The sequence below is a fragment of the Petromyzon marinus genome, chromosome 7, assembly GCF_048934315.1.
Source record: "Petromyzon marinus isolate PM22_M1 ecotype Great Lakes invasive population chromosome 7, UKy_Petmar_22M1.pri1.0, whole genome shotgun sequence".
Classification (NCBI taxonomy): Eukaryota; Metazoa; Chordata; class Hyperoartia; order Petromyzontiformes; family Petromyzontidae; genus Petromyzon; species Petromyzon marinus.
The window spans coordinates 4,851,136-4,877,474 of NC_133673.1; the positions used below are offsets into that span (position 1 = coordinate 4,851,136).

Genomic DNA, 26,339 nt, shown 5'->3' on the forward strand with positions numbered 1-26,339 from the left:
ACAATCACTGTTGAATTGCCACAGAGTGCTGTTAATTATTTCTACCCTGAGAAAAAAAAAGAAAACAATGGGCCGAGTCTTTGCCAGACTGCTGAACGTGCGAGTCGAACGCTCTATCCACTGCACTGCCTGGTCGCTCAAGTACCAGGTAGAGGGATTTACATCAGAGCTGAACAAAAATCAAGTAAAAGAGTGCGAATGAACATTCAACATTACTATACTTTGGGCCAGTCTCCCCTTAATGGCTTCCCAGAAACTGTAACCCATACCCAAAATAACCAGGCTCTGAGATCTAATGAGATTGCTACATTCAGGGTGATTTGGCGACATGGATTCAATTCCTGGCCACGGCTATAACATCAGTGGCCAGCAACATCGAAAACGGTGTTGGGCTGTGTGCTTCATCGGTCGAGCACTGACATGCATGGTGAAGTATGGTCAAACATCCCTCATGACCAACGCAGCATGGGGAGGACCCTTATCCAGCAGTGCATTGACACTGGACTCTGCATTATTGATTAATAAGGGACTTGAATAGGCTGCCGTGCACTTACTGAAATCATGATGGTGTTCCAAGTCTTCGAGAAAACATCTGTGTTGTTGTCTCCACGGTACTGCTTTTTCAGGTCATTCTTGAAAAATTCTTCATTCAGCTGCAAATGAAAATAAACATTGGCACGAGTGATTTTTTTTTTTAGAATATGAGCACATAACTACAAATACAATTCTGTGTGTGTGAGACTGTGCAAGCACATCTATAGGTGTACGTACAAATGTGTTTGTGTGATCAGCAAAACTTTGCTTTCACCTAATTCAAGCATCACAGATTCGCCCATTCCTTCCTCTCATCTGTTTTATGCACCTCATCTTCACCATTACATTCATATGCACCATTCTTAATTCTCCGTGAAGCGCCTTCGCTATGGCACTATATGAATTACGTTAAGGTAGGATAACAATAATACTCACTATTCAGACTTGCGATGGGCATGCATTAAATTTAGCACACGGCATTCACTCAATCGCGGGACATATTCAGGGGTGCGCAAAGAAACCACAGACACCAAACTCCACCTCCCTCCCCCACAAGCTCTGCCGTCCTCTGTATATGAAGTTGTTTTCGGCTAATTAACGCTTCCCCATGCCGAGACGTCTGCAAGTCGCAGGGTGGGTGTCCCCGTTCACCTCTGAATCTCGGAACGCGCAATCGGCTCAGTGTTAGTTTTATTTAGAGAGGCGTAGTGCTGCTGTTTAAAAAATAAATTGTACTCACCACAGATAACTGTAGCAACACGACCGCACTCTATGATAGCTGGTGCCAAACTGTGCCACACGTCCCTCCTGCATGGCCTTGTGGGAGCCTCGGTACCGATGAAGTTATTTTTATTTTTCGTCCGCTTTAGTTTTGATGATGTACACGTACATCGTCGGAAACGGAAGGTGTTAATGTGTCTACGTGTGGGAGGAAATCGGAGCACCCAGAGAAAACCCACACGTGCGAGTGACAACCATCTGACCTGTACAGATGGAACAGTTAGAGATTTGTCTGCGTCTGCTGTACTGCTCGTTAAACCTCGACACCCACGGGGATGGAATTTCACAACATTTGTGTGATCCACCAACCCTAGTCTCCGGTGCAGAGGCTTGCATTGCCACCACCCGCGTATGTGATATATATATATTTACATGCATGCACATTACAGTAATTGTAAAAAGGTAATATGCAAAATTGGATGACAACAATTCTGCCCACCCAACATGAGATCAATGTTCACAATTTGCAGTCGCAATGCTATTCATGGATCAATGACTACGGTGTTACCAGTCTTTCAGTGTGGCATTTGCAGGGTCTATGAAATTCACATCGTCCATGTAATCTACCGTGGTATAAATTTGTATGAAAAACAATTGATCCCTACATGGGCAATTCAATTTGTGTATCACGAGCGTAACACATTTAACGAATAATATCCCTACATTTGACCTACGACCAAATCACACAGAATACGCCTGCCCGACCTCATCAGATATCGGAAGCTAAGCAAGGGTTAAGCCTGGATAGTGCTCGCATGGGTGACCAATATGCATACACGAGGTGGTACAGGCTGCTAAGGGCCCATGTTGCCACCAAACAGCAGTGCAGCAATAACCATTGTTGTACTGCACTATGCTCCAACATCCACCCCCATGTAAAAATAACCCCCATGAGTTCCATGGTGAGGGAAGGCAATCATCCAGCAGTGGATTAGCAAAATGGGCTGTGCATGTGCATCTTATTGGACGAAAACCCACTGAGACTTTGAACGGCTAACCTGGGTCAATAAGTGACAACCAAACCAGTGCAACGCAGCGGTATAAAAAAACAAACTCAAACAAAATACCAGACAGACGAAGGCATATGTACGACTAAACCTAAACGTATGTTCAAACCGTGGACTATATTTGTTCGGAAAGTTTTACCCATGACTGTGGAGATAATAATTAAAAAAAATCGCGTTGAGGCTGCAGCTTTCATGTAATCACTGTCACGCAGCACCATCCTTTATTTGTTAATGTAAAAAAAACCCTTTGCTTTTTGAGCCCATTTCCAAATCAAGATTAACTTGTAAATTATAATTAAGACGTTGCCCATTATGGCTCATTGCCTTTGCATTAAAGCACAATGGTTTATATAATTGCCGTATAGTAGGACCCACTATAAATCCTTTGCTGCAATGCTTCGGCAAGAAGAGCGCTCAGGCTGTTGAGCGGCGTTACGTGCACAGCGCAAACCCCGCAGCTGCTAATGATGAAGCAACTGCATGGGCACGAGTGGTGGAGCGTGTGGACAAGTGATGTACGCATGTATGGTTGAACTTCTTTCGCACCGTACCTAGTCAACTGCGCTAATCCGAGGTGCGGGGGAAGCACAACAAACTAAACACAAAAAGCAGTTCGAGATAAGTGAGTTTTCGACGGAGATTTAAAACTGCATAGGTCCAGTGGCTTGCTAATATCGGCAGAAAGAGCATTCCAGACGGCCGCAGAAGCGCATCTTGAGTGAGCGCGATGCAGAGACCGTCTTGTTGTCGCCTTTTCTCTGCAGTGCTTTATCATGAGTAGACTTTTAAATAGTTTGTTTAAAGTAACACGTGCAACATATTTGAATTTCCTGAGGATACAGCAAAAATTTTGATTTAAAGCTTTCGTGACTGCAGTATTTCATATTCTTAGCTCTTTCGGTAAAGTCACGTTGAAGGGAAACAATAAAATAATAATATATATAAAACAATACAAATTCTCACGACGTTTCGACCATAACACAAACGGTCATCATCAGGTGTGAAAACCAACGGCAAGAAACATTTGAAAGAAGTGGCGGTTTGCATTTATTTATTTAGTTTTAAACGGTGTTTGTATTTATTTATTTTTTTAAAAAGGTCAGCGCCACGCGCAGCGATTTGGCAGTTTGTTTAGAAGGACTAGTCCATCTATGTTCTGGGAAGGATTTGATAAACCATTTCAGGTCTTAATTGATCACGCTTACGGTGGCTTTCAGACAGCATACAGTAATTTTTCGTCTCCCCCCTCCTCTTTTCAGAACATAGATGGACTAGTCCTTCTAAATAAACTGCCAAATCGGTGCCCGTGGCGCTAACGTTTTTTAAATAAATAAATGCACACCGTTTATAAATAAATGTAAACTGCCGCTTCTTTCAAATGTTTCTTGCCGTTGGTTTTCACACCTGATGATGGCCGTTTGTGTTATGGTCGAAACGTCGTGAGAATTTTGGGCCTTATCTGGTAAAATAATTGTTTGAATAGTTTTTCCGAAATATGTTGTATCAAGTCTGATTGGATCATAGCCAGCCACGATATAGGGGCTTAAGAGATGCTTTAAACGAGCAATTACAGTCACTATAATCCAATTTGGGCTACTATAGGATTCAGACAGGTGGACTTTAACCAAAGCGATTACATGCAACATATTCTGGCCTTTGAATATTAGTGCATGTAGTAAGCGAGTACTGTTATTTTCACGGAAGGATCGGGTAAGCAACTTGGAAGTTTTGAATAAAACATGGCAAGAAAGCATTCCTGATGTCACTCAGAAAGGGGATCATTTGACGGCTGGGGCGTTCGGAGGATGGAAGAGGCAGGTCACCGAGACAGGGATCACATTGGCGCCCAGAGGTGTGGCGACCAAGGTGAAGAGTTAAAGCCATGGGGAGGATACCCTGCGATCAGAGACCTCGGGGGTCAAGTGTTGTGGGTTACAGCAGAAGGAATAAACCCATGGTGAGTTGTGGTGACATCAACAGCGGCGGGAGTAACGACCTCTCGGTATTGACCCTGCAATATGCGGTGAGGACACTGGGGTTGAGAAAGGGCACTGCGGTATTCCATCGTAACACTGCGGTTTACAAGGGGCGCTGCTGTTTCTAATAGAAGGAGCAGGCGTTTTAAGGAGATAGTAGAGAGACTCTTCCCTTCCCATATATCGCTACCATTCAGGTACCCATTAGTGTAATATTCCCAGCCAGGCTTTCTTAACAGCAAGGAGTGCCTTTCTCTTATCTCGAGTGCTGCATGCAGGATGTTCGAAATCAACATTGCCACATTGGGGGTGCGGCCTCAACATGCTGTGTAAACCCATAAAACACACACACACACACAAAAGACAAGTGCTGTTTGCGAGCACCTATGAAGGCCAGCACAGCACACGAGGGGGTAGGTGGCCAGGACCACGCCCGACCGCCTTTGTCTCCCCAGTGGCGATGTTTACTCACCACATCAGGTACTCATTCGAGGCTAAGTCAACCTAGGGGTAGCCCAGGACCGGTTCAGATTATCGTCACTGGTGTTGGCCGTGAACGGGAATCGAACTCAGGTCGCCGGATTTGTAGCGCAGTGTGCTAATCCTTACGCCACCAAGCTCCCCACACACACAAAGATAAAGATCCCCCATATAGCCTGAACAGACTGTTGGGTTAAGTGCTGTTAGCGAGCACCTATGAAGGCCGGCATGGCACACGAGGGGGTGGGTGGCCAGCACCATGCCAGTGGCGATGTTTACACACCGTACCAGGTACTCAATTGAGGCTGAGTCTACCTAGGGGAGGCCCAGGACCGGTTCAAATAATCGTCACCAGTGTTGGCCATGAGCGGGAATCGAACCCGGGTCGCCGGGTTTGTAACGCAGCGTAGCGCTAGCCGCTAGCGCACCGCTCCCCACACACACTGGCACACAATGCCACACCCATCAGCCGCAAGCATCAGTCCCTTCCTTATTTGGGGATATATCCACTCGAATCTAGGGGTGCAGTCGGAGCGTAGTGGTATAGCACACTGAGCTGTGAACCCCTCGCCCTATGTCCCATTACCAGCCACGGCTATCATCAGTGGCGAATGATACCTGAACCCATCCAGGGCTGCCTAATTCACGCACCCACACTGAGCAGTGTAGCAAATTATAGTAAAAATAACAACCACGACTGAAATGTCATGGGCAGGTCTTCATCCAGAAAGCGGATTGACAAATGGCTATACAATCATGAACGCTAATTTCTAATTGTGCATTCTCGAGTTGCGCGTGCGGATGCATGTTTGTGTGAGGTGTATTGTATGCACATCTGTCAATATGGTGGCGTAATGATTGGCACACTGGCCACAAATGCTCGTCACCCTGGTTAATTTCCAAGTCAGGCACATCAGCGTTAATTGGTTTCTGAACCTGTTCTGGGCCTTCGGCCTAAAATAAAAATACATATATATCTGGTGGAGCGTATCAACAAATGAAGGCAGGCATGAGTGGCTTTCTCCACCATAACTCGAACTCATTTACCAAGACAACTTTCATCGGAGCGTGCTTTATTTGCGACCAACTGGGACGCTCTTTCTTCCGATATTAGGAAGCCACTTTAGCTCCGCACTTTTAAAACTCGACTGAAAACTAATTTCTTCAGAACTGCTTTTTATGTTTAGATTGGTCTCCTTCCTCCGCTCCTCCGATAAGTACGCTTGGCTACGTACGATGCAAAAGAAGTTCCATGATAATGCAGTATCACGTTTAAGGGTTTTTTTTTCAGAACGGTCCTGTTTTGAGATGTGTGGCAAATTCCACTTACGAGCGTTTAACATGTGGGAGGAAATTGGAGTGCTCACATGCATTCCACGCATATGAGAAAATAGCACGATTCTTTTATTGTGCATGGCAATCTTTCTAGGAGCAAAATGCCACAGTCGAGGTCTGCGAGCCAAAACGCGAGGGGTTCAGGAAAGAGTTTGTGTAGTTTTGCTATTCCTCTCCTGTTGAAGGAGCGGAGGCTCCAGGAATTTAAAATGTGGTCCATAGTTTGGGTTGCGTGGCCACAATCGCACTTTGGCTTGTCTTTCATTTCCCATTTATGAAGGTGTGCACATCGGCCTGTTGATGTTCCGATGCAGATAATGGTTCTACCAATGTCTTCGAGGAAAGTTGCGGTGGCGAGATGTTAACTACCTTGCCTTGTGTACAGGAGTGTGTGGGTTCGATCCCGAGCCTGATGCCTGTTGTTTATTTGGAGTTTGCATGTTCTCCCCGTGGTCACGTGGATTTTTCACCAGGTCCTTCGGTTTTTCCCTCCACATTTAGAATGAACACGTGTGAAGTATATTTGGCTGCCACAAATTTCCCGATGATAAGCCACTTGATTTAATTATCATTTGTGGCCAGGTCACTTCTGAATCTAGCTCAGTCGGTCTCACCTGCTAATATGAAAATAGTTAGTTTAGTTGCAGTCAAAACCGGGAGGTTTCCGACGTTTTGGGTCTGGAATGAGGTGTTTAATTTGGACGTCTGGGTTGTCCCACTCTGTTCGCCAGCGTCCTTCCGGATCTGCATGAGACTTCAAGGATGGTGACAGCAAGAACGCGGTCCCAGAAGGGGGATTGGAACGTGAGTCGGCGGTGCTGGTTCGTTGTTGAAGTCTTGGCTGATGGGCCCAAGCAAAGCAACCTCGCCGCACTCCCCATGCAGTTAGATTCAATCCACTGGTGAAGTGCCACCTATTGGTACACCTTGCAGCCCGAGCTCGCCACGCCCGGTATGCCCCGGTATATTCACAACGACCCATTCGCGAGTCGAATACACTGCCAACATTGCCACCGCCCGTATGGATAAGTGACGAGTAAAACATTTATTGAGGTTTTAAAAGAATATTAAGAGGTAGAGCCGTAACGCACAAAGGAGCACAGCATTCAATAAACATGCCGCTGCAGAAGGGTACGAATGCCACAATAATTTGCTTTACCCTGCAGCCTTGAGGGTTGCAGCAGGCCATGCTGAAGGCTCCCTGTTTGGGAGAGTTTTTTTCAAGCAAAATAAATTCCTCAGCACAGTGTTCAACCGCACTAGAATGACGGGTTACTTCAACCCACCGACTGGGATTTTAACTCGCAACCTGATGATTGTTCTAGTGGCACTCGAACCAATGCATTGCCAAGTCGGATACGTGCATACATGCGAACATACATATGAACATACATACACGTCTTCTTTGGTTCTTTCGGTAAAGTCACGTAGAATGAGAATAAAATAATAAATTGATAAAATAAAATAACACAATAATATTCTCACGACGTTTCGTGACTTTACCGAAAGAACCAAAGAAGATGAATCATTGCAGTCACGAAAGCTTTAAATCGAAATTTATACATACACGTGTACATTGATACACGTGGGACTGCCGATAACTTCACCGAGCCTGTAAGCATCGTATGTGCGCCGGATGAAGTATTACCGAAGCCCTGAGGGCGACGGAGCACTCTGGTAATTCCTTGACTCACGCTGAGCGTCTGCGGGGGAAGAGAAACGGCGGGGCGACCCACGCGTGTGACATTCGTGTGGGCCGTCTCTAAATATCCAGGGCCCCCTTAGGGGCTGACTCCCTATGAAGACGCGCGTTGGGGCACGTCTGCTCGCCGTGCGTTGCGCATAACGCTTTGATGACCCGCTGCCACCCCCCTCCCACCCCCCCCCCCCCCGAGGTGGTCGCATGAGAGGGGTTGCACTCCGTACTCACGGCCCACTCACCCGGGTTTTGAAGACAAAGGCCGTCACGGCTCCCACCAGCTCCACGATGAAGATGAGCAGCACGAACACGAAAAACTGCAAAAGAGACGGAGGGCGTTTCGGATCGGCGGCAAAAAAAGTATCGCGCGTGGATTTGCGTTTCAGACTCGTGTTTCGTTATTTCAGCCGGTAAGGAAGGCTCCGTTGAGCTGGGCAGCTCTGTTGCAATGGCGAAGATCCCCCCCCCCGTGTCGCCTTGACAGACCGTAGGAGTAAGGGCCTTTAGCGAGTACCTATGAAGGCCCGCACGGCACGCGAGGGGTTGGGTGGCCAGCACCACGCCTGGAGGACGACAGCCCCACAGACAATCGACTGCGGTGGTAGCTACAGAACATTGTAGAGTGGGAATGTGCAGAAGTATCGAAAGCAAAAACAAGACCAAATATTTACACGGAACATTCATGAGGCGCTTATATTTTCCTCAGCAACTCACAGCTCCTCACATCATGTCATGTCAACCATTCCATTGCCCTATGGCAGTGTTGCCTAGGGGACCCCAGTGGCAAGCATCCCTATGCAGCACAGTCCTGCAAGTGGACACTCGTCTGACCAGTCTGGGGGCGATGTTGTCCTTTTGGGTTTTCCAACTTGGCGAATTTTTTGCACACCGGAAGACACGGCCTACTGGATTACTAATGTCCACCATGAAGCAAAAGGCTGTATATATTTTTGTAATAATCCAACCAATGTGCTGGACAATGTTTTTTCTCTTCACAATGCAAAAGGGTCATTGCCCCAAATGTCATCTATTATATATGCACGGGGTGGCCCAAAAAGTCAGGACGGATAAGGTTATTATATTTATTTTATCATATCACACAGGGTTATTTCATTTATTTTAAGAAATGTTAAAACTGACCTCCATTAACATGCATGCATGCATAAATTGTCTTTTGTAATGTTTGAACGTTCATCAATTGCGCTTTGTCTCAATTCATTCGGGGTTTCTTGGTGGAGTTTTGAAAACGACAGATTTGAGGTGACCTCCACAGGAAAAATAAAAGTAAATAAAATATTACCTTTAAAAATAGGCTATTCATACATTGAAATGTCGGTGTTAAAATAAATGAGTTTACCCTATAATAATAGGATGTTTCCCCTTTTTTTCTGGCAACAAAACTGAAACCTTTTTACAAGGATTCATGTTTACTGCATTAACCACAATACCTGCAGTCAAAATGCAAACAAAAAACATACTATGATAATATATGCATTGTCCTTGAAACTGATTGGTCCACACCAAGGGACGAAAGAAAGCCGTCCCTTGGTGTGGACCAATCATACTTGACTTTTTCAAAAGTAGGTGTATGTGATTAATTGAAACGTACGCTCAGCTAAGTTGAAAGTGTCCCCTTTTTGTTAACTGATAGAAACATATTTACGTTTTTGTTAACTGGTAGAAAGATATTTAATTCGCAAGTAGAGCAAAGTGGCCTCAAATGAATAGTTTATTTCTGGCATCTATTATTAATAATTGGAATTATTCACTCGTGTATACATAAGGCTTTTTTAGTCTGAATATGCATGTTGCACTGCGGCATGGAATTCAATCCGACGTCCTTCACCTATATACGTCAGGGACGATTCAGATTGTAACATTTTTTTTACGAGGAAGACAAGAACATTCCATTCATTCTTAAATTGCCCAGGAAATTATCGTGGCCTCTTAAAACTCTTCATCAGGAACATCCTACTTCGGATTTGTGATCGTTTATTCGATTTTAGTTTTCGCATATTTTCTTGCATCACAGTTTCTGCGCACATGGCCGAAACGCCAAGCAACCAGCAACAAACAGCACTCTTAAAGGTCAGGGTTCATGCTCCTGGATTTGAGCGAGGTTATATTATTACTCTTTGGTTCTATTCGGTAAAGTCACGTAAAAAACAACAACAAAAAATTCACGACGTTTCGGCCACAACACAAGTGGCCTTCATCAGGTGAAGGGAGCAGACTGTCTAGAGGACAGCGCTGGAGTGAACACAGCCAAGCTCAGACCGCGACCTTTAAGCTGTATGAGAGGAAGCAGAGCGCCTTGACAAAGGAATTAGCATAAAAATTAGCATTTAATTGGCGGACTTAGCATGATGAACGATGTATAGGGGGGGAGCAAGTGCAGACCGGCGAGGGGGGGGGAGGGGGGAGTTTACATATTGATGGTGTAAAAAAGGAATTTAAGCAGCTGCGAAAGTTTGGGATACCACTACTTGAAAAAATATACTGTACCATTGAAAATTAGTTTAATGTTTGGTTTGATTCAGAACATCTTTCCAATGGTTGCTTAATTTGAAACCATCCTCTCGGTTGAAATTGTGTCTGTGTTTGTAAATCTAAATTGCCTCGTGAACAAATCTCTGATAAAAACCCGTGGGTTTGCAAAGAACCTTGGTATCGGAGAAAATTATATCGTGATCACCCACAGTGTTGTAACAGTGATAAGCTACGGCAGAAGAATTCGTTCTGCCGTGTTTCAAATCTGATTTGTGCTCACGAATTCGGTCAGAGACATGTCGTTTCGTCTCCCCGATATAGCAGTCACCGCAGGTACAACTCAATTTGCAAACCCCGAGGTACTGTAAGTCAGGAATAACATCCTTCATGGAAGGGATCAGATCACGGATTTTGTGTACTGTATTGAACCGGACCAGGATCTTGTGTTTGTTTAGAATTTTGGAGATATTTTTAGTAACACCTGCTATATATGGCAGTGTGATGGTTTTGATCGGAGTATCAAGTGGTTGTTTCTGTATGGAGGGAGAAACAGCTTGGCGGATGGTACGGTCAGAGTATCCATTCCTTTTTAGGGCCAGATGTACATGTTTTAATTCACTGGTCAGGTGGTGTTGGTCCGAAATGCAATGAGCCCTGTGGTATAACGTTTTGATGAGAGAATTATTTTGCGTCGGGTGGTGGTGGGAATCAGGTTTCAAGTAGGAATCTGTGTGGGTGGGTTTCCTGTAGACAGAATGTCCCAATGAGCCATCAGGTCTCCTCTCAAACAGAACATCCAGCGCTGTCCTCTAGACAGTCTGCTCCCTTCACCTGATGAAGGCCACTTGTGTTGTTGTTGTTTTTTACGTGCCTTTATCGAATAGAACCAAAGAGTATGGATCCTTGCAGTCACGAAAGCTTTAAATCTAGAAGTTATATTATTACTTTAAGAACTTGAGAAAAGAGACGATGAGAGTGAATTCCAAAGTTGAGCAGTGCAAGGAAAGAAGCTTACAGAGAAGTGGTGTGACCTGCAGTGTGGTGAGTGGGTGAGTGAGTGGGTGAGTGAGTGAGTGAGTCGGTGAGTGATTGCGTTGTTGTGACCTGCAGTATGGTGAGTGGGTGGGTGGGTAAGTGCGTGGGTGTGACCTGCAGTGTGGTGAGTGGGTGAGTGAGTGGGTGAGTGAGTGAGTGAGTCGGTGAGTGATTGCGTTGTTGTGACCTGCAGTATGGTGAGTGGGTGGGTGAGTGCGTGGGTGTGACCTGCAGTATGGTGAGTGGGTGGGTGGGTAAGTGCGTTGGTGTGACCTGCAGTGTGGTGAGTGGGTGAGTGAGTGGGTGAGTGAGTGAGTGAGTCGGTGAGTGATTGCGTTGTTGTGACCTGCAGTGTGGTGAGTGGGTGGGTGGGTGAGTGCGTTGGTGTGACCTGCAGTGTGGTGAGTGGGTGAATGAGTGGGTGAGTGAGTGAGTCGATGAGTGATTGCGTTGTTGTGACCTGCAGTATGGTGAGTGGGTGGGTGGGTGAGTGCGTGGGTGTGACCTGCAGTATGGTGCGTGGGTGGGTGGGTGAGTGCGTGGGTGTGACCTGCAGTATGGTGAGTGGGTGGGTGGGTGAGTGCGTGGGTGTGACCTGCAGTCTGGTGAGTCGGTGAGTGATTGCGTTGTTGTGACCTGCAGTATGGTGAGTGGGTGGGTGGGTGAGTGCGTTGGTGTGACCTGCAGTGTGGTGAGTGAGTGGGTGAATGAGTGAGTGAGTCGGTGAGTGATTGCGTTGTTGTGACCTGCAGTATGGTGAGTGGGTGGGTGGGTGAGTGCGTGGGTGTGACCTGCAGTATGGTGAGTGGGTGGGTGGGTGAGTGCGTGGGTGTGACCTGCAGTGTGGTGAGTGGGTGGGCGGGTGAGTGCGTTGTTGTGACCTGCAGTGTGGTGAGTGGGTGGGTGGGTGGGTGAGTGCGTTGGTGTGACCTGGAGTGTGGTGAGTGGGTGGATGAGTGAGTCGGAGAGTGACTGCGTTGTTGTGACCTGCAGTGTGGTGAGTGGGTGGGTGGGTGAGTGCGTTGGTGTGACCTGCAGTATGGTGAGTGGGTGGGTGAGTGCGTGGGTGTGACCTGCAGTGTGGTGAGTCGGTGAGTGATTGCGTTGTTGTAACCTGCAGTATGGTGAGTGGGTGGGTGGGTGAGTGCGTTGGTGTGACCTGCAGTGTGGTGAGTGAGTGGGTGAATGAGTGCGTGGGTGTGACCTGGAGTGTGGTGAGTGGGTGGGTGGGTGAGTCGGTGGGTGAGTGCGTTGTTGTGACCTGCAGTGTGCTGAGTGGGTGGATGAGTGAGTCGGAGAGTGACTGCGTTGTTGTGACCTGCAGTGTGGTGAGTGAGTGAGTGAGTCGGTGAGTGATTGCGTTGTTGTAACCTGCAGTATGGTGAGTGGGTGGGTGGGTGAGTGCGTTGGTGTGACCTGCAGTGTGGTGAGTGAGTGGGTGAATGAGTGCGTGGGTGTGACCTGGAGTGTGGTGAGTGGGTGGGTGGGTGAGTCGGTGGGTGAGTGCGTTGTTGTGACCTGCAGTGTGCTGAGTGGGTGGATGAGTGAGTCGGAGAGTGACTGCGTTGTTGTGACCTGCAGTGTGGTGAGTGAGTGAGTGAGTCGGTGAGTGATTGCGTTGTTGTAACCTGCAGTATGGTGAGTGGGTGGGTGGGTGAGTGCGTTGGTGTGACCTGCAGTGTGGTGAGTGAGTGGGTGAGTGAGTCGGAGAGTGACTGCGTTGTTGTGACCTGCAGTGTGGTGAGTGGGTGGGTGGGTGAGTGCGTGGGTGTGACCTGGAGTGTGGTGAGTGGGTGGGTGGGTGAGTCGGTGGGTGAGTGCGTTGTTGTGACCTGCAGTGTGCTGAGTGGGTGGATGAGTGAGTCGGAGAGTGACTGCGTTGTTGTGACCTGCAGTGTGGTGAGTGAGTGAGTGAGTCGGTGAGTGATTGCGTTGTTGTAACCTGCAGTATGGTGAGTGGGTGGGTGGGTGAGTGCGTTGGTGTGACCTGCAGTGTGGTGAGTGAGTGGGTGAATGAGTGCGTGGGTGTGACCTGGAGTGTGGTGAGTGGGTGGGTGGGTGAGTCGGTGGGTGAGTGCGTTGTTGTGACCTGCAGTGTGCTGAGTGGGTGGATGAGTGAGTCGGAGAGTGACTGCGTTGTTGTGACCTGCAGTGTGGTGAGTGAGTGAGTGAGTCGGTGAGTGATTGCGTTGTTGTAACCTGCAGTATGGTGAGTGGGTGGGTGGGTGAGTGCGTTGGTGTGACCTGCAGTGTGGTGAGTGAGTGGGTGAATGAGTGCGTGGGTGTGACCTGGAGTGTGGTGAGTGGGTGGGTGGGTGAGTCGGAGAGTGACTGCGTTGTTGTGACCTGCAGTGTGAGTGAGTGAGTGAGTCGGAGAGTGACTGCGTTGTTGTGACCTGCAGTGTGGTGAGTGAGTGAGTGGGTGAGTGATTGCGTTGTTGTGACCTGCAGTATGGTGAGTGGGTGGGTGGGTGAGTGCGTTGGTGTGACCTGCAGTGTGGTGAGTGAGTGGGTGAATGAGTGCGTGGGTGTGACCTGGAGTGTGGTGAGTGGGTGGGTGGGTGAGTCGGTGAGTGATTGCGTTGTTGTGACCTGCAGTGTGGTGAGTGGGTGAGTGAGTCGGTGAGTGATTGCGTTGTTGTGACCTGCAGTGTGGTGAGTGGGTGAGTGAGTCGGTGAGTGATTGCGTTGTTGTGACCTGCAGTGTGGTGAGTGAGTGAGTCGGTGAGTGATTGCGTTGTTGTGACCTGCAGTGTGGTGAGTGAGTGAGTGGGTGAGTGAGTGAGTGAGTCGGTGAGTGATTGCGTTGTTGTGACCTGCAGTATGGTGAGTGAGTGAGTGAGTCGGTGAGTGAGTGCGTTGTTGTGACCTGCAGTGTGCTGAGTGGGTGGATGAGTGAGTCGGAGAGTGACTGCGTTGTTGTGACCTGCAGTGTGCTGAGTGGGTGGATGAGTGAGTCGGTGAGTGACTGCGTTGTTGTGACCTGCAGTATGGTGAGTGAGTGAGTGAGTCGGTGAGTGAGTGCGTTGTTGTGACCTGCAGTGTGCTGAGTGGGTGGATGAGTGAGTCGGAGAGTGACTGCGTTGTTGTGACCTGCAGTGTGCTGAGTGGGTGGATGAGTGAGTCGGTGAGTGACTGCGTTGTTGTGACCTGCAGTATGGTGAGTGAGTGAGTGAGTCGGTGAGTGAGTGCGTTGTTGTGACCTGCAGTATGGTGAGTGAGTGAGTGAGTCGGTGAGTGATTGCGTTGTTGTGACCTGCAGTATGGTGAGTGAGTGAGTGAGTCGGTGAGTGAGTGCGTTGTTGTGACCTGCAGTATGGTGAGTGAGTGAGTGAGTCGGTGAGTGATTGCGTTGTTGTGACCTGCAGTATGGTGAGTGAGTGAGTGAGTCGGTGAGTGAGTGCGTTGTTGTGACCTGCAGTATGGTGAGTGAGTGAGTGAGTCGGTGAGTGATTGCGTTGTTGTGACCTGCAGTCTGGTGGTTGAGCACAGCATGGATGAGGTGCCACAGTCGGCCTGGTATAGACAGAGTCCTCATCAAGGGTGGAGGAATCAATAAGGAATCAATTGCTGGTGTTTTTTTGCTGTGTGTGTGTTTTGCAAATCAACGTTACTCTTCCCAGTCAAAGTATAGGTGTCTTATTGCCCTCAACGGACATTGGGATAACCTCATGGGAATATTCTCCTTTATACAGAGCATCAAAGGTCTTTTGTCTTTTTTCATGCACCGATTCAGCGTAATTTCGATCACTCTAACTGGGCCGTTGTGCTGTCACAACTCCTAGTTTGAGACCGCATTTACCAACGATTATTGCTTTATCCCTCTTGACATTCGTCAACCACAATGTACCAAGTTACTCATGTGTTAATGCCATTGCATTTGAGATTATAGCATGGCTGAGTGGTATTTTTTAAGCCCCGAGAACACAAGCCCACACTTTGGGGGATCAGTGTCTTTCAATTATTTTCCCATACTGGATTTCAGGCCAATTTTGTGGCTTTGAAAAAAAAGATCATGACTTTTGGTTGAAATATCCTTGGGTCTTTCAAAGGTCGGCCAATGTGTGTATTTTTCCTGAACTTCTTTTGCACCGTACGTAGCCAACCGTGCTAATCGGAGGTGCGGGCAAAGGACAACAAACTGAACACAAAAAGCAGTTCTAAAGAAACGAGTTTTCAATCTTGATCTAAAAGTGCATAGCTCCAGTGGTTTCCTGATATCAGAAGAGCGTTCCAGACGGCCACATAAGTGCATCTGAAAGCGCGCGATGCAGTGACCATCTTTGCCCGATGGATAGCCAAAAGCCACTGCGAGGATGACCGGAGTTCATGTGATGGTTTAAGCTCCTTGACGAGATCAGCAAGGTATCGTGGTTCATTAGTGGCAAGCAGGCAAGCACTTTGTGTTTAATGAGTGCGACCACATAATATATTCGTCTGGCAACTGGAAGCCAACGCAGCAATTTTTTTCAAGATTGAATAATATGTCTGTGCTCTCTGGCAAAAAAAAAAAATTAGTGTCTGTAAGCATCTTTTGGAGAATTCAATCTCACACTGCAAACGTTATAGAATACTGAAATAAGTAAAGGTGGCAGCTTGAGTAAATACACAGTATATTTGTTTCTCTTTCGAGCCGAAATGTGCAGAGACAACACATTTCAGAGAGACACTTCATGAACTGTGAGCTGGAACTGCGCTCAGTCGTGCCTCGAGGGACGTGGACACCGCGAACAACAATGCCTGGTTGAGATTGTCTCGAGTCAAGCCACGTCTCCTCGCGAGTGTGCACACTTTGGCCCGAACAGATTTTAACGCCTCGGGAAGAGAAAGGATGCAATGTGTGTCGCCGTCACCCTTTTAAATCATACAATATCTAGCTTAGTAATGAACAGTGCACTAAAGTGCAAGGGTAAAAAAAAAACGTTAAACTATACGTTATATTTTTTTCATTTTAAGTTACCCGAAACCACACAAAAACACACGTGATCAGGAAGAGGGAGAAGGGTGAAAATGGACGATGTCAAACACAAAGATAGAATACACAGGACTCTGCAAACCAGCAGGAAAGGAATAATAAAATAATCTCATGAAACTTGATTTCGAGCCAGGAAAAAGTGGGCTATTTGTTGCCCTAGCAGTTATGGATTTAGCGCACGGAGTCTGTAAAGCCATAGGTGCGCGGAACTGAGCGGTAACCGCAGCCTTATAATAACGTAAAGTAAAATCTCACTGCCTTCATTATTAACATTTGCCTTATGGCGCTTCGGGCGACGTTTCCCTTCAGGAGCAAAGAGAGGGCAACCAGACTGCCTGGTTTGTGTGGTTGGAGACGACACTTGCACGTTCAGGGGAATTTGAAAATGATGGGGGAACAAACAGTGTGTGTGTGGGGGGTTATGAAGGCAGGTAATATATGAACGAGTCTTCCGTGAGCAGATGTAATGGAAAACAAACAAGCTCTTGCAATGTCAAAGCTGACATTTAATACAAATGGGGAAAAACCGTGGACACATTCAACATTTATAAACGATATAATGGAAGATAAACAGAGAGTGTCACTGAGGAGCAGGATTTAGTTTAATTGTACTTGTACACCACCTACCAACGAGGCCCCGTGTATAGTGACACATTGATTCAATTTATCACAATTAACAGCCCTTTGTCAATCCAGCACTGGGTAAAGGCCTCCCTTACACCATGTCAGTCAAACGGGTATGTTTGACCATACTTCACCACGCTGGTCAGTGCGAGTTGAAGGTGAGCCTATTGCCGGTTTTGGATATCAGTCACTACTGATGTTAACCACGGCTAGGAATCAAACCCATGTGCTCTGGCTCATAGTGTATGAACCACCGTGATACTGCCGGCGAATTGATGAGTTGTTGCGATTCAGTATCGGGATTCATTTGAAGAAACACATTTTTTTATTTTACATTGTGGAGAGTGGTGGCACCTCCAGTGGATGCAGAGGTGAAAGAAAGCCAAGGCATATAAGGTATAAGAATTGAAAAGTATTGCTCCTCACATGTGCGATTTGAAGCGTGTATCATGAGTTTGATAATCGCATCAATGTTTATGGACTTGTAAGTTCCACCCATATTTTAATATCATGGCCCTATTCCTTTGTTTGCATGTTTAAATCATCAATTGCACGTAATTAACAGCTGCCTCAGATCACATAACACCTGTGTTGGCCTCCCTGCATTGGCTGCCAGTCTTATATAGGATTCAGCTTAAAATCATATTGCTAACCTACAAAGCTCTGAACCACCTCGCCTCAGCCGACATCAGAGACATGCTGCACCCATCGATAGATCCCTTTGTATGCATGTTGAAATACGTAGCCAAACGTGCTAATCAAAGATGTGTAAGATTTGGGGATGCTTATGTTCTCTGCGTTCCCAGGTCATAGAGGCTTCGGTCGATGGGGGACCGAGCTTTTTCCCCCATAGCCCCCAGACTCTGGACTCTCGCGATGTCCGGATCTCTTAGTCTGATTCATCATTCTTTTTCTTAGGCTCAGAGCGCGCAAATAAAATGTGTCGTAAACTTTCAACCACCCGACACAGCCGATTAGTAAAGTTGTCACGTGATGAACAAACGTGCCAGTTTATTACTGCGTCAGCAGCACCACCAGTGTATTTTAGAGCAATGTCACAACATTTAACACTTGGGTAGTCTGACGTTTCGCATTATCAGGCAGTTGGTCGAATTGGCCGCAAAAGCCTACGTGTTAAATCTCTGAGCGTGTGGACTTTTTAATGCTCATAAAAACACAACTTTATACGCTTCTGTTAATAAAAACTTTCAGCTAATTCAGCAAATGGCTGTTAGCATTTTTTATATCATTTTTTGTTTCATGAGTTATCGTCATGCTGAGTGTCTTGGGCAGTGCTTTAAGATTTTTAATGAGAGATATTATCTCTATCGCCTGGTATGCAGGAGGATGTGGGTTCAATCCCAGACCCTGACGATGCCTGTTGTATTTTATGCGTTTGTGTGTTCTCTCTCTCCCCATGGCCGCGTGGAATATTCTATGGGTTCCTCTGGTTTAGCCACTCCTCCACAATATGGAATCAACACGCATTTAGATTATTTGTCTGCGCCTATAAATTCTCACATGTGATGATAATGATGATGATGATAAAAGCCACTCCAAAGAGCTTTTATATGATGGCAGGTCACCTCTCAAAATCAGCACGAGCATTTATGGACAATTTATTTTTGCGTCGAAATGTCTTTCTAGCATGTGCCAAACGATGACATTCAAACATCGTCATTGTCACTGAATAGAGCTTTGACAGGGTGTGTAAAAAACAACATTCATGTTTATATTTACTGACGTGAAAACCAAAAAAGCAAGCAAACACTCTGAGATGGTTCTGATATACAGTGAGGGGAAAAAGTATTTGATCCCCTGCTGATTGTGTACGTTTACCCACTGACAAAGAAATGATCAGTCTATAATTTTAATGGTAGGTTTATTTGGACAGTGAGACAGAATAACAACAACAAAATCTAGAAAAACCCATGTCAAAAATGTTATAAATTGATTTGCATTTTAATGAGGGAAATAAGTATTTGACCCCTCTGCAAAACATGACTTAGTACTTGGTGGCAAAACCTTTGTTGGCAATCACAGAGGTCAGACGTTTCTTGTAGTTGGCCACCAGGTTTGCACACATCTCAGGGGGGATTTTGTCCCACTCCTCTTTGCAGATCTTCTCCAAGTCATTAAGGTTTCGAGGCTGACGTATGGCAACTCGAACCTTCAGCTCCCTCCACAGATTTTCTATGGGATTAAGGTCTGGAGACTGGCTAGGCCACTCCAGGACCTTAATGTGCTTCTTCTTGAGCCACTCCTTTGTTGCCTTGGCCGTGTGTTTTGGGTCATTGTCATGCTGGAATACCCATCCACGACCCATTTTCAATGCCCTGGCTGAGGGAAGGAGGTTCTCACCAAAGATTTCACGGTACATGGCCCCGTCCATCGTCCCTTTGATGCGGTGAAGTTGTCCTGTCCCCTTAGCAGAAAAACACCCCCAAAGCATAATGTTTCCACCTCCATGTTTGACGGTGGGGATGGTTTTCTTGGGGTCATAGGCAGCATTCCTCCTCCTCCAAACACGGCGAGTTGAGTTGATTGCAAAGAGCTCCATTTTGGTCTCATCTGACCACAACACTTTCACCCAGTTGTCCTCTGAATCATTCAGAAGTTCATTGGCAAACTTCAAACGGGCATGTACATGTGCTTTCTTGAGCAAGGGTACCTAGCGGGCGCTGCAGGATTCAGTCCTTCACGGCGTAGTGTATTACCAATTGTTTTCTTGGTGACTATGGTCCCAGCTGCCTTGAGATAATTGACAAGATCCTCCCGTGTGGTTCTGGGCTGATTTCTCACCGTTCTCATGATCATTGCAACTCCACGAGGTGAGATCTTGCATGGAGCCCCAGGCCGAGGGAGATTGACAGTTCTTTTGTGTTTCTTCCATTTGCGAATAATCGCACCAACTGTTGTCACCTTCTCACCAAGCTGCTTGGCAATGGTCTTGTAGCCCATTCCAGCCTTGTGTAGGTCTACAATATTGTCCCTGACATCCTTGGAGAGCTCTTTGGTCTTGGCCATGATGGAGAGTTTGGAATCTGATTGATTGATTGTTTCTGTGGACAGGTGTCTTTTATATAGGTAACAAGCTGAAATTAGGAGCACTCCCTTTAAGAGTGTGCTCCTAATCTCAGCTCGTTACCTCTATAACAGACACCTGGGAGCCAGAAATCTTTCTGATTGAGAGGGGGTCAAATACTTATTTCCCTCATTAAAATGCAAATAAATTTATAACATTTTTGACATGCGTTTTTCTGGATTTTGCTGTTGTTATTCTGTCTCTCACTGTTCAAATAAACCTACCATTATAATTATAGACTGATCATTTCTTTGTTAGTGGGCAAGCGTATAAAATCAGCAGGGGATCAAATACTTTTTTCCCTCACTGTATATCTTTGGTGCCAGGTTATTTGCTTGTCCGTTAACTACGCTAACTGCTGGTGTATTCCCGAATTGCTCAGTTCAGTCAAAACAACACCCAGGAACAAATCATACATTCCCAGCCGTTTCCAGCTTTGATTTCTGCAGCCCCACAGAAATTTGCTCTGGGGGGCTGGGGGGGGGGGAGGTTCTGTAACACGTTAAACGCTATTGACAGCTTAGCGATTTTCAAGGTTGCAGTGCTTTCTCAAGGTCTCCGTGTCCTGCGCAAGGTCTAATTCCAAGAAGTGAATCATAAACAGATTTCGCTCCTTTGAGAAAGAAAAAAAATCTACTAAAAGGCTGGCTGCTTTCTAGCAGGCGCAATGGGAATGCTTGTTAAGCCATGCGGCAAGTGTTGTAACGAGCTTGTTATTACCTGCAAATGACTAAATCACAGCTCTCGCTGTTTATTCGGAGGCGCAAACACATTTCTTTTAATGCGTTGCACATTTTTCCTGCTTTTGGAGCATGGTACCAAAGACTTGCATGGGGCAATCACCTGTCTAGATGTCCTTGGGTGCATTTATTGTAAAAATATAAAGGACATGTCAATGGGATGTCCTGGCTTTGTGCTGGTGAATTATACATCAGCAGGAAACAGAGGGAGCAGGGAAAGTGTTCCCTTTCTAAGAAGCCAGGATGTGAATGGGCATTCAAATTAATTCTAATTTTTTTCATATATACATATACTTTGGAGAGTGGAACCTTATACAAAACACATGTGGAAAAAAGAAAAAAAGACATTAAATGGAATATTTCACCATGAAAGGAATCTGATGTAAGATTGTATTTGTGTGATAGGACATTGATTCTTTCTGTCTACGAATTCAAAGACCTTCCTCGTCTCCTTTGACATTTCTCTTATTTCCATTTCTGAAATATGACAGTATCTATTTCTTTAAATAACAGCTAAAAATAAGCAATGATATTTCATTTTAACAGAGTATGGAGAGTATGCGTGTGCAGTTTGGAATCGAACTGAAAGAAAATAAATGTGCCCCGTTATTATTATAATCATGCAGTCGTTCACTTAATGGGAAATGGAACAAGTCAATATTTGAACACATGGGGTTCTTTTCATATTTTACTTGAAGACGAACGTCTCTCAGCTCAAAGACTGATCTCTCCTATTCTATCCCTAACCTATGTAAGTGGAGTACTGCTATCAATGGCTGTCCACTGCTACCGAGTACGGTGTAACAATGTATATATATACGTACGCTGTACGTGGTTGTCCTGCGCAGAAAAACAAGCCCTCTGCCCTGGCAAAGTGACATGTCCACCATTGGTGGCCAATTGCGATGAGCAATGCCCATTGGCCATTTTTTTAAGAAGCTCTCAGCACGTGGAACGTGCTGCTGACGAAGCTCCAGGCACGTGCAGTGAAACGTCGGACATCTTGCATCATCTTGTATCGTGTTTCGACATGATTAAAATTGCGCTATTACACTTGTGTAAAATCCCTCACGTTGTATGTTCCTTTTATCATATACACATTGGTATCGGTGTGGAAAAATTCTCTTGAGATACATTTGCGTTTACTCGTGAACTGTATAGATATGCGGACAGATCACATCTGAACAATAAGCTAACAGCTGACTGCACTTGGCCTGGTTAGATACAAAAAAATAGTGTAGTTTTAATTGTATATTTTTTATAAGTTATTAGTTTACCTTTCCTGTTCTTTACACACCTTTCGTGCTTTAGTATTGTTTGTTGTTGTAACGTTCTGACTCGCCCCTACTGGACGTCTGTGAAAAAGAGCGTTGTAGCTCATCGGATTTCCTCCAGTTATAAATACATATTACGATTCTCCTGTAAGGAAAGATGGCCAATGGACAATACTGGTGATGGAATGGCGGCCAAAGGAGAGAGACTCGCCCGAGGGGTCCATCACCGTGCAGATGGAGAGATGAGATCAACTCGTGTGCGGGAGCGAAATGACTGCGGAATAGCAGGACATGTGAAGGATAGCGACGGCGTGCAAAGGCCTTCATCCAGCAGTGGATAGACAGTGACCGCTGCTGTCGATGATGATGGTGGTATAGAAACTACAAATTGTCACTCATTCAGCTGGCGCGTGAAAAACATCTCATCGTGATTTTTGTATGACATTGCATCAGCCTGCATGCATGTCATTCAGTTGTAAATGCCATAAACATACGGGAACTTGTTCAGCAGACGACCACACACGCGATTTCCCACAGACCGCTAATAGGATGCTTGCGGTGCCAATTTAATGGGAGAAATGTTTTAGGCACAAGAGAATAATGGAGCAGAAAACTCAATTTACTTGCATTAAGTGGTTAGGGGGAAGCATTGAGATACGTTTCAATTGAACCGCGCTTTAAAGGGAATCGCCAATCAAAATGTTTCACATTAACAGCAGCTGTAAACATTGTTGAACAATGAGTTGGCTTGTCGTATAAATAACCACCGACATTTCTTTGAGCACTGTATGCAAATGTGGTCATCCTGGTTTGTATCGTGCTGGAATATATAGAGCAGAAAACTTGCGAGATTTTGAATGTCACCATCGTTATCATTCTTCTGGAGTCAATATGGTGAGCACCATCTGGTGAGATTGCACCACTTGAAGGAGAGGGGGGGGGGGGAAGGGAATTTTCTATTTAAAAAAAATCTGACTTACGACCGCCACTGGATATGACCACTGCCTGAAGCTCATTTAAGTGCCGAGACAACTCAAGAGTTTGATGATGATCATCATCATGGTCAACGCTGCCAGTGCTACCGCACCTCACCAACGCTATCTACCCTCTGCCAAATCTAGCAGCTGACGCGCGGCAGGCACCCGGCCTCCAAAAAACTTGCCCTGACGGTATCCCACCATCTGGCCTGAGGTCTTCACCGTGGTCAATGGACGATATTGATGATAATAACGATGAAAGCTTGCAACTTGGAAGTGGGTCACGTATAAATGGATTCACGAGATGTAAATGCTCGCGCGATGACAGGACAGATTGAGAGCACCGCACAAGCCAGACATCGTCTCCAGTTGCTCCCATGTCCTGCTGCGCACACAAATACTCGAATAGGTGCCAAACCGCCAAAGCAAGGTCCTCCTGAAACAAATCATAAGGCGTACCCAAATGAACGATGGGCAGTACCCACCGTTGTGAACGGAGCTCAGCCAGTGGTAGAAATCCCACATTCCTTTCTCTTGTTTGTGTGTCTGTATAATAACAAAAAAACTTCACTTTTGGCTTTCCACAAACATGGTACTCATTTTATCAACCTTGAAATATCTGAGCCATTCCTCGACAGGACTTGAACTCATGTCTTCCATTCGTAAGTTAGGTTCTCTGTAAGTGCCACGTGGCCAGCTAACCTAGTTAAACAAAACAGTGATAGGTCAATTACTTTAAATAACCAATGATCTACAGCCCTCCGTTCTCTCTTGAAGGGCTCCCCCCATCATCACTTAATTCATGCAGGTTGTTTAACTATACTTCACCACACTGGTCAGTGCGTTTTGGTGATGGAGTGGGCTCACATTTTTGGTGGCTGTGCATGGAACTCAGGTTGCTGAGTTCATGCAGTACTGAGCCACTACTCATCTAATAATTAACCGTTGTAAACATCAACTTAATTAAATTCTAGATCACACTTTACACATTTCTTTCATAGGTGGCCCCATCCATAAATGCAGCGACCCAAAATCCTTTGATATTGAATCTCGCTCATGAGTTTAGCAGAGGCCAACAAAACCAAACATCAGAAACAATGCCATGAGCTCCACTATCACACTTGCACAGAGCATGCAGGAAAGCTGCAAAATAATAATAATACAAAATCACATGACACCTTGGTCAGCAGTTTCGGATAAACCTTCCTAGTTCTGGAGGCACCTCAGAGACTGTGATTGACAGAAGCCCTCCTGTTTGGAGACATTATTTAGTTATTATTATTATTACTACTTTACAGGCTGTCCGTTTGTGTTCCCCACAGCGGAGGCAATTCAGGACCGACGGCGTGGCTTTCAGTGGCCTCCCGCACGCCTGGATGAAGAGGGCCTCCGCCGACTGGGGTGTAATCGGGCGGACAGGCATCACTTCCCGTTATTCATGGCGCTTGCATTACGGCTCACACGCGCCGCAGCTTATCGCGAAAGACTTTGTCAGCAGGCGCACAGCCATGCGCTGCGGAGGGGAGGGGAGGGAGGGAGGGATGGAGGGGAGGGGAGGGAGGGAGGGAGGAAGGGAGGGGAGGGAGGGAGGGGAAGGGAGGGGAGGGGAGGGAGGGAGGGAGGGGAGGGGAGGGAGGGAGGGGAGGGATGGAGGGACGGAGGGCTAACGTTGCAGCGCGCTAAGTTGGGGTCGGAGCGGGAGCGAACGTTTGATCACGTTTGTTATTTTTCCATTGTGTGCGTCAACGTGCTCCGTCAAATAAGAGCGACAACAGCAACAGCGGTTTCTCCCACCAAATGCCACCGATACAAATAATAATAATGTACTGTTATTTTGACGTGGATAATTTAGTATGCCAATGCGCTGACAGTTTCATCGTCGTAATAAGAACGTGCGGGTTAAATTGTGTTTGATGGTCAACGCAGCTTGTCAATGTTGCAGCGTAAATAAAATGAGCAACACTCTCCGTGATGACATCCTGTCCTCTGCCATGAGAATGTGGAATGTCCACTGCAAGTCCAGGGCCCACCAATGGAGATGAGTGTCAGCGCATTGCTCGTTTGAGCATGGAAGCCCTTTGGCTTTAAAATGCATTCCACATATTTAATATTAGAGTTATACATATATATGTAGCAGGGACGTGCGGTCAGGGGAGGCAGGAGAGGCAGAGCCTCACCTGCCATACTCCAATGAAAATAGCTGTTACGAAAAGTGAAAAAAACTATCAAATAAAATAAATATTATTATTATTTTTTCCACTGATCTGTGTTCTAAATGTCATTGCTGTACGATTCCAATCATTTTTGTAGTCAAAATCGCCAAATTTGCGGAGCTCCGCTGCAAATACAGGAAGAGACGAGAGGTGAGGCAGCGACGAGCTCAGCCTCCCCTCTGATTGCGCAACCCCTCAGTAACTGGATGGAGCACGGGCAATAAGCGTGTGCCTGTTACTATCTCAGCAATGTCACCAATGTAATGTTTGTAGATCTCTTCATTTCATGTCCGCGCCTTCCATACTCCAGGTAACTTATTTCACGTATGTGTATCAAGATATTTAGGCTCGCTGGTCTCGTCGTGAAACTGCAATGAAAAAGCACCAGGGGAGGCAGCTATCACATCTGCCTCACTGAAGGGGACGTGTCTAACACGCCCCCCTCAGTAATGCCACGCCCCCTCCGTGAGGCCACGCCTCCCTCTGCGAGGCCACGCCCCTTCCGTGAGGCCACGCCCCCCTCAGCGTGTGAATCTGGCTCTGACACTAGCCAATGCCTCCCCAGCCATTGACCTCACCGCACGTGACTGACATGTAGCGGGTGCTACATTGTATAGGTGTGAGTACAACCAGAGGTATTGAATGGACAAGTTGCGTGTCGTTCTGTAAAGCATGGGTTCTACCACCTCGACGGAGATGGCTGGCCAGCATGGAAGAGGAGACCAAAACATCCTCTAGAGGGGCTGTCCAGAGCTCCCTCTAGGCGAAACCCTTTTCTGCCAGCAGTGGGGTGAGCAAGCAATCCCTGAGCTCCACCTTTAGCTCCTTCACACGTCCGGGGAGCGATGGGAAATTCTCGTGTGAGGCTATGAGGGGTGTCAACGACTTGGGGAATAAAAAAAACTTCCATCCAGCAGTGAATTGACCATGGCTGATGACGGCGATGATGATAATGATGATATAACGTAAGGTAAAAAAGCATCTTGAGTGTGCAAGCCGCCGAACGCCTCAAGAAATGGTTGCATATGGTGATGACAAATGCGGTCCCGATGGAAGCAGAGTTAGTGTCAGAAGGTTACACAGCAATGAAAGCGGCGGGTTGACCTTCAACCTTG

The 26,339-nt window shown here is 46.4% G+C and overlaps 1 protein-coding gene across 2 annotated transcripts in view; it reads right to left on the reverse strand.

Moving 5' to 3' along the window:
- TSPAN18 (tetraspanin 18) overlaps nucleotides 1-26,339 on the reverse strand; it is a 113,871-nt gene that overhangs the window by 14,174 nt on the left and 73,358 nt on the right. For both annotated transcript variants that reach the window (XM_032948803.2, XM_032948804.2), the window contains exons 4-5: nucleotides 8,054-8,128; nucleotides 555-653 (exon numbers count right to left, since the gene is read on the reverse strand). In XM_032948803.2, the coding sequence (XP_032804694.2) occupies nucleotides 555-653; nucleotides 8,054-8,128 (174 nt within the window). The remainder of the gene's footprint in view (nucleotides 1-554; nucleotides 654-8,053; nucleotides 8,129-26,339) is intronic.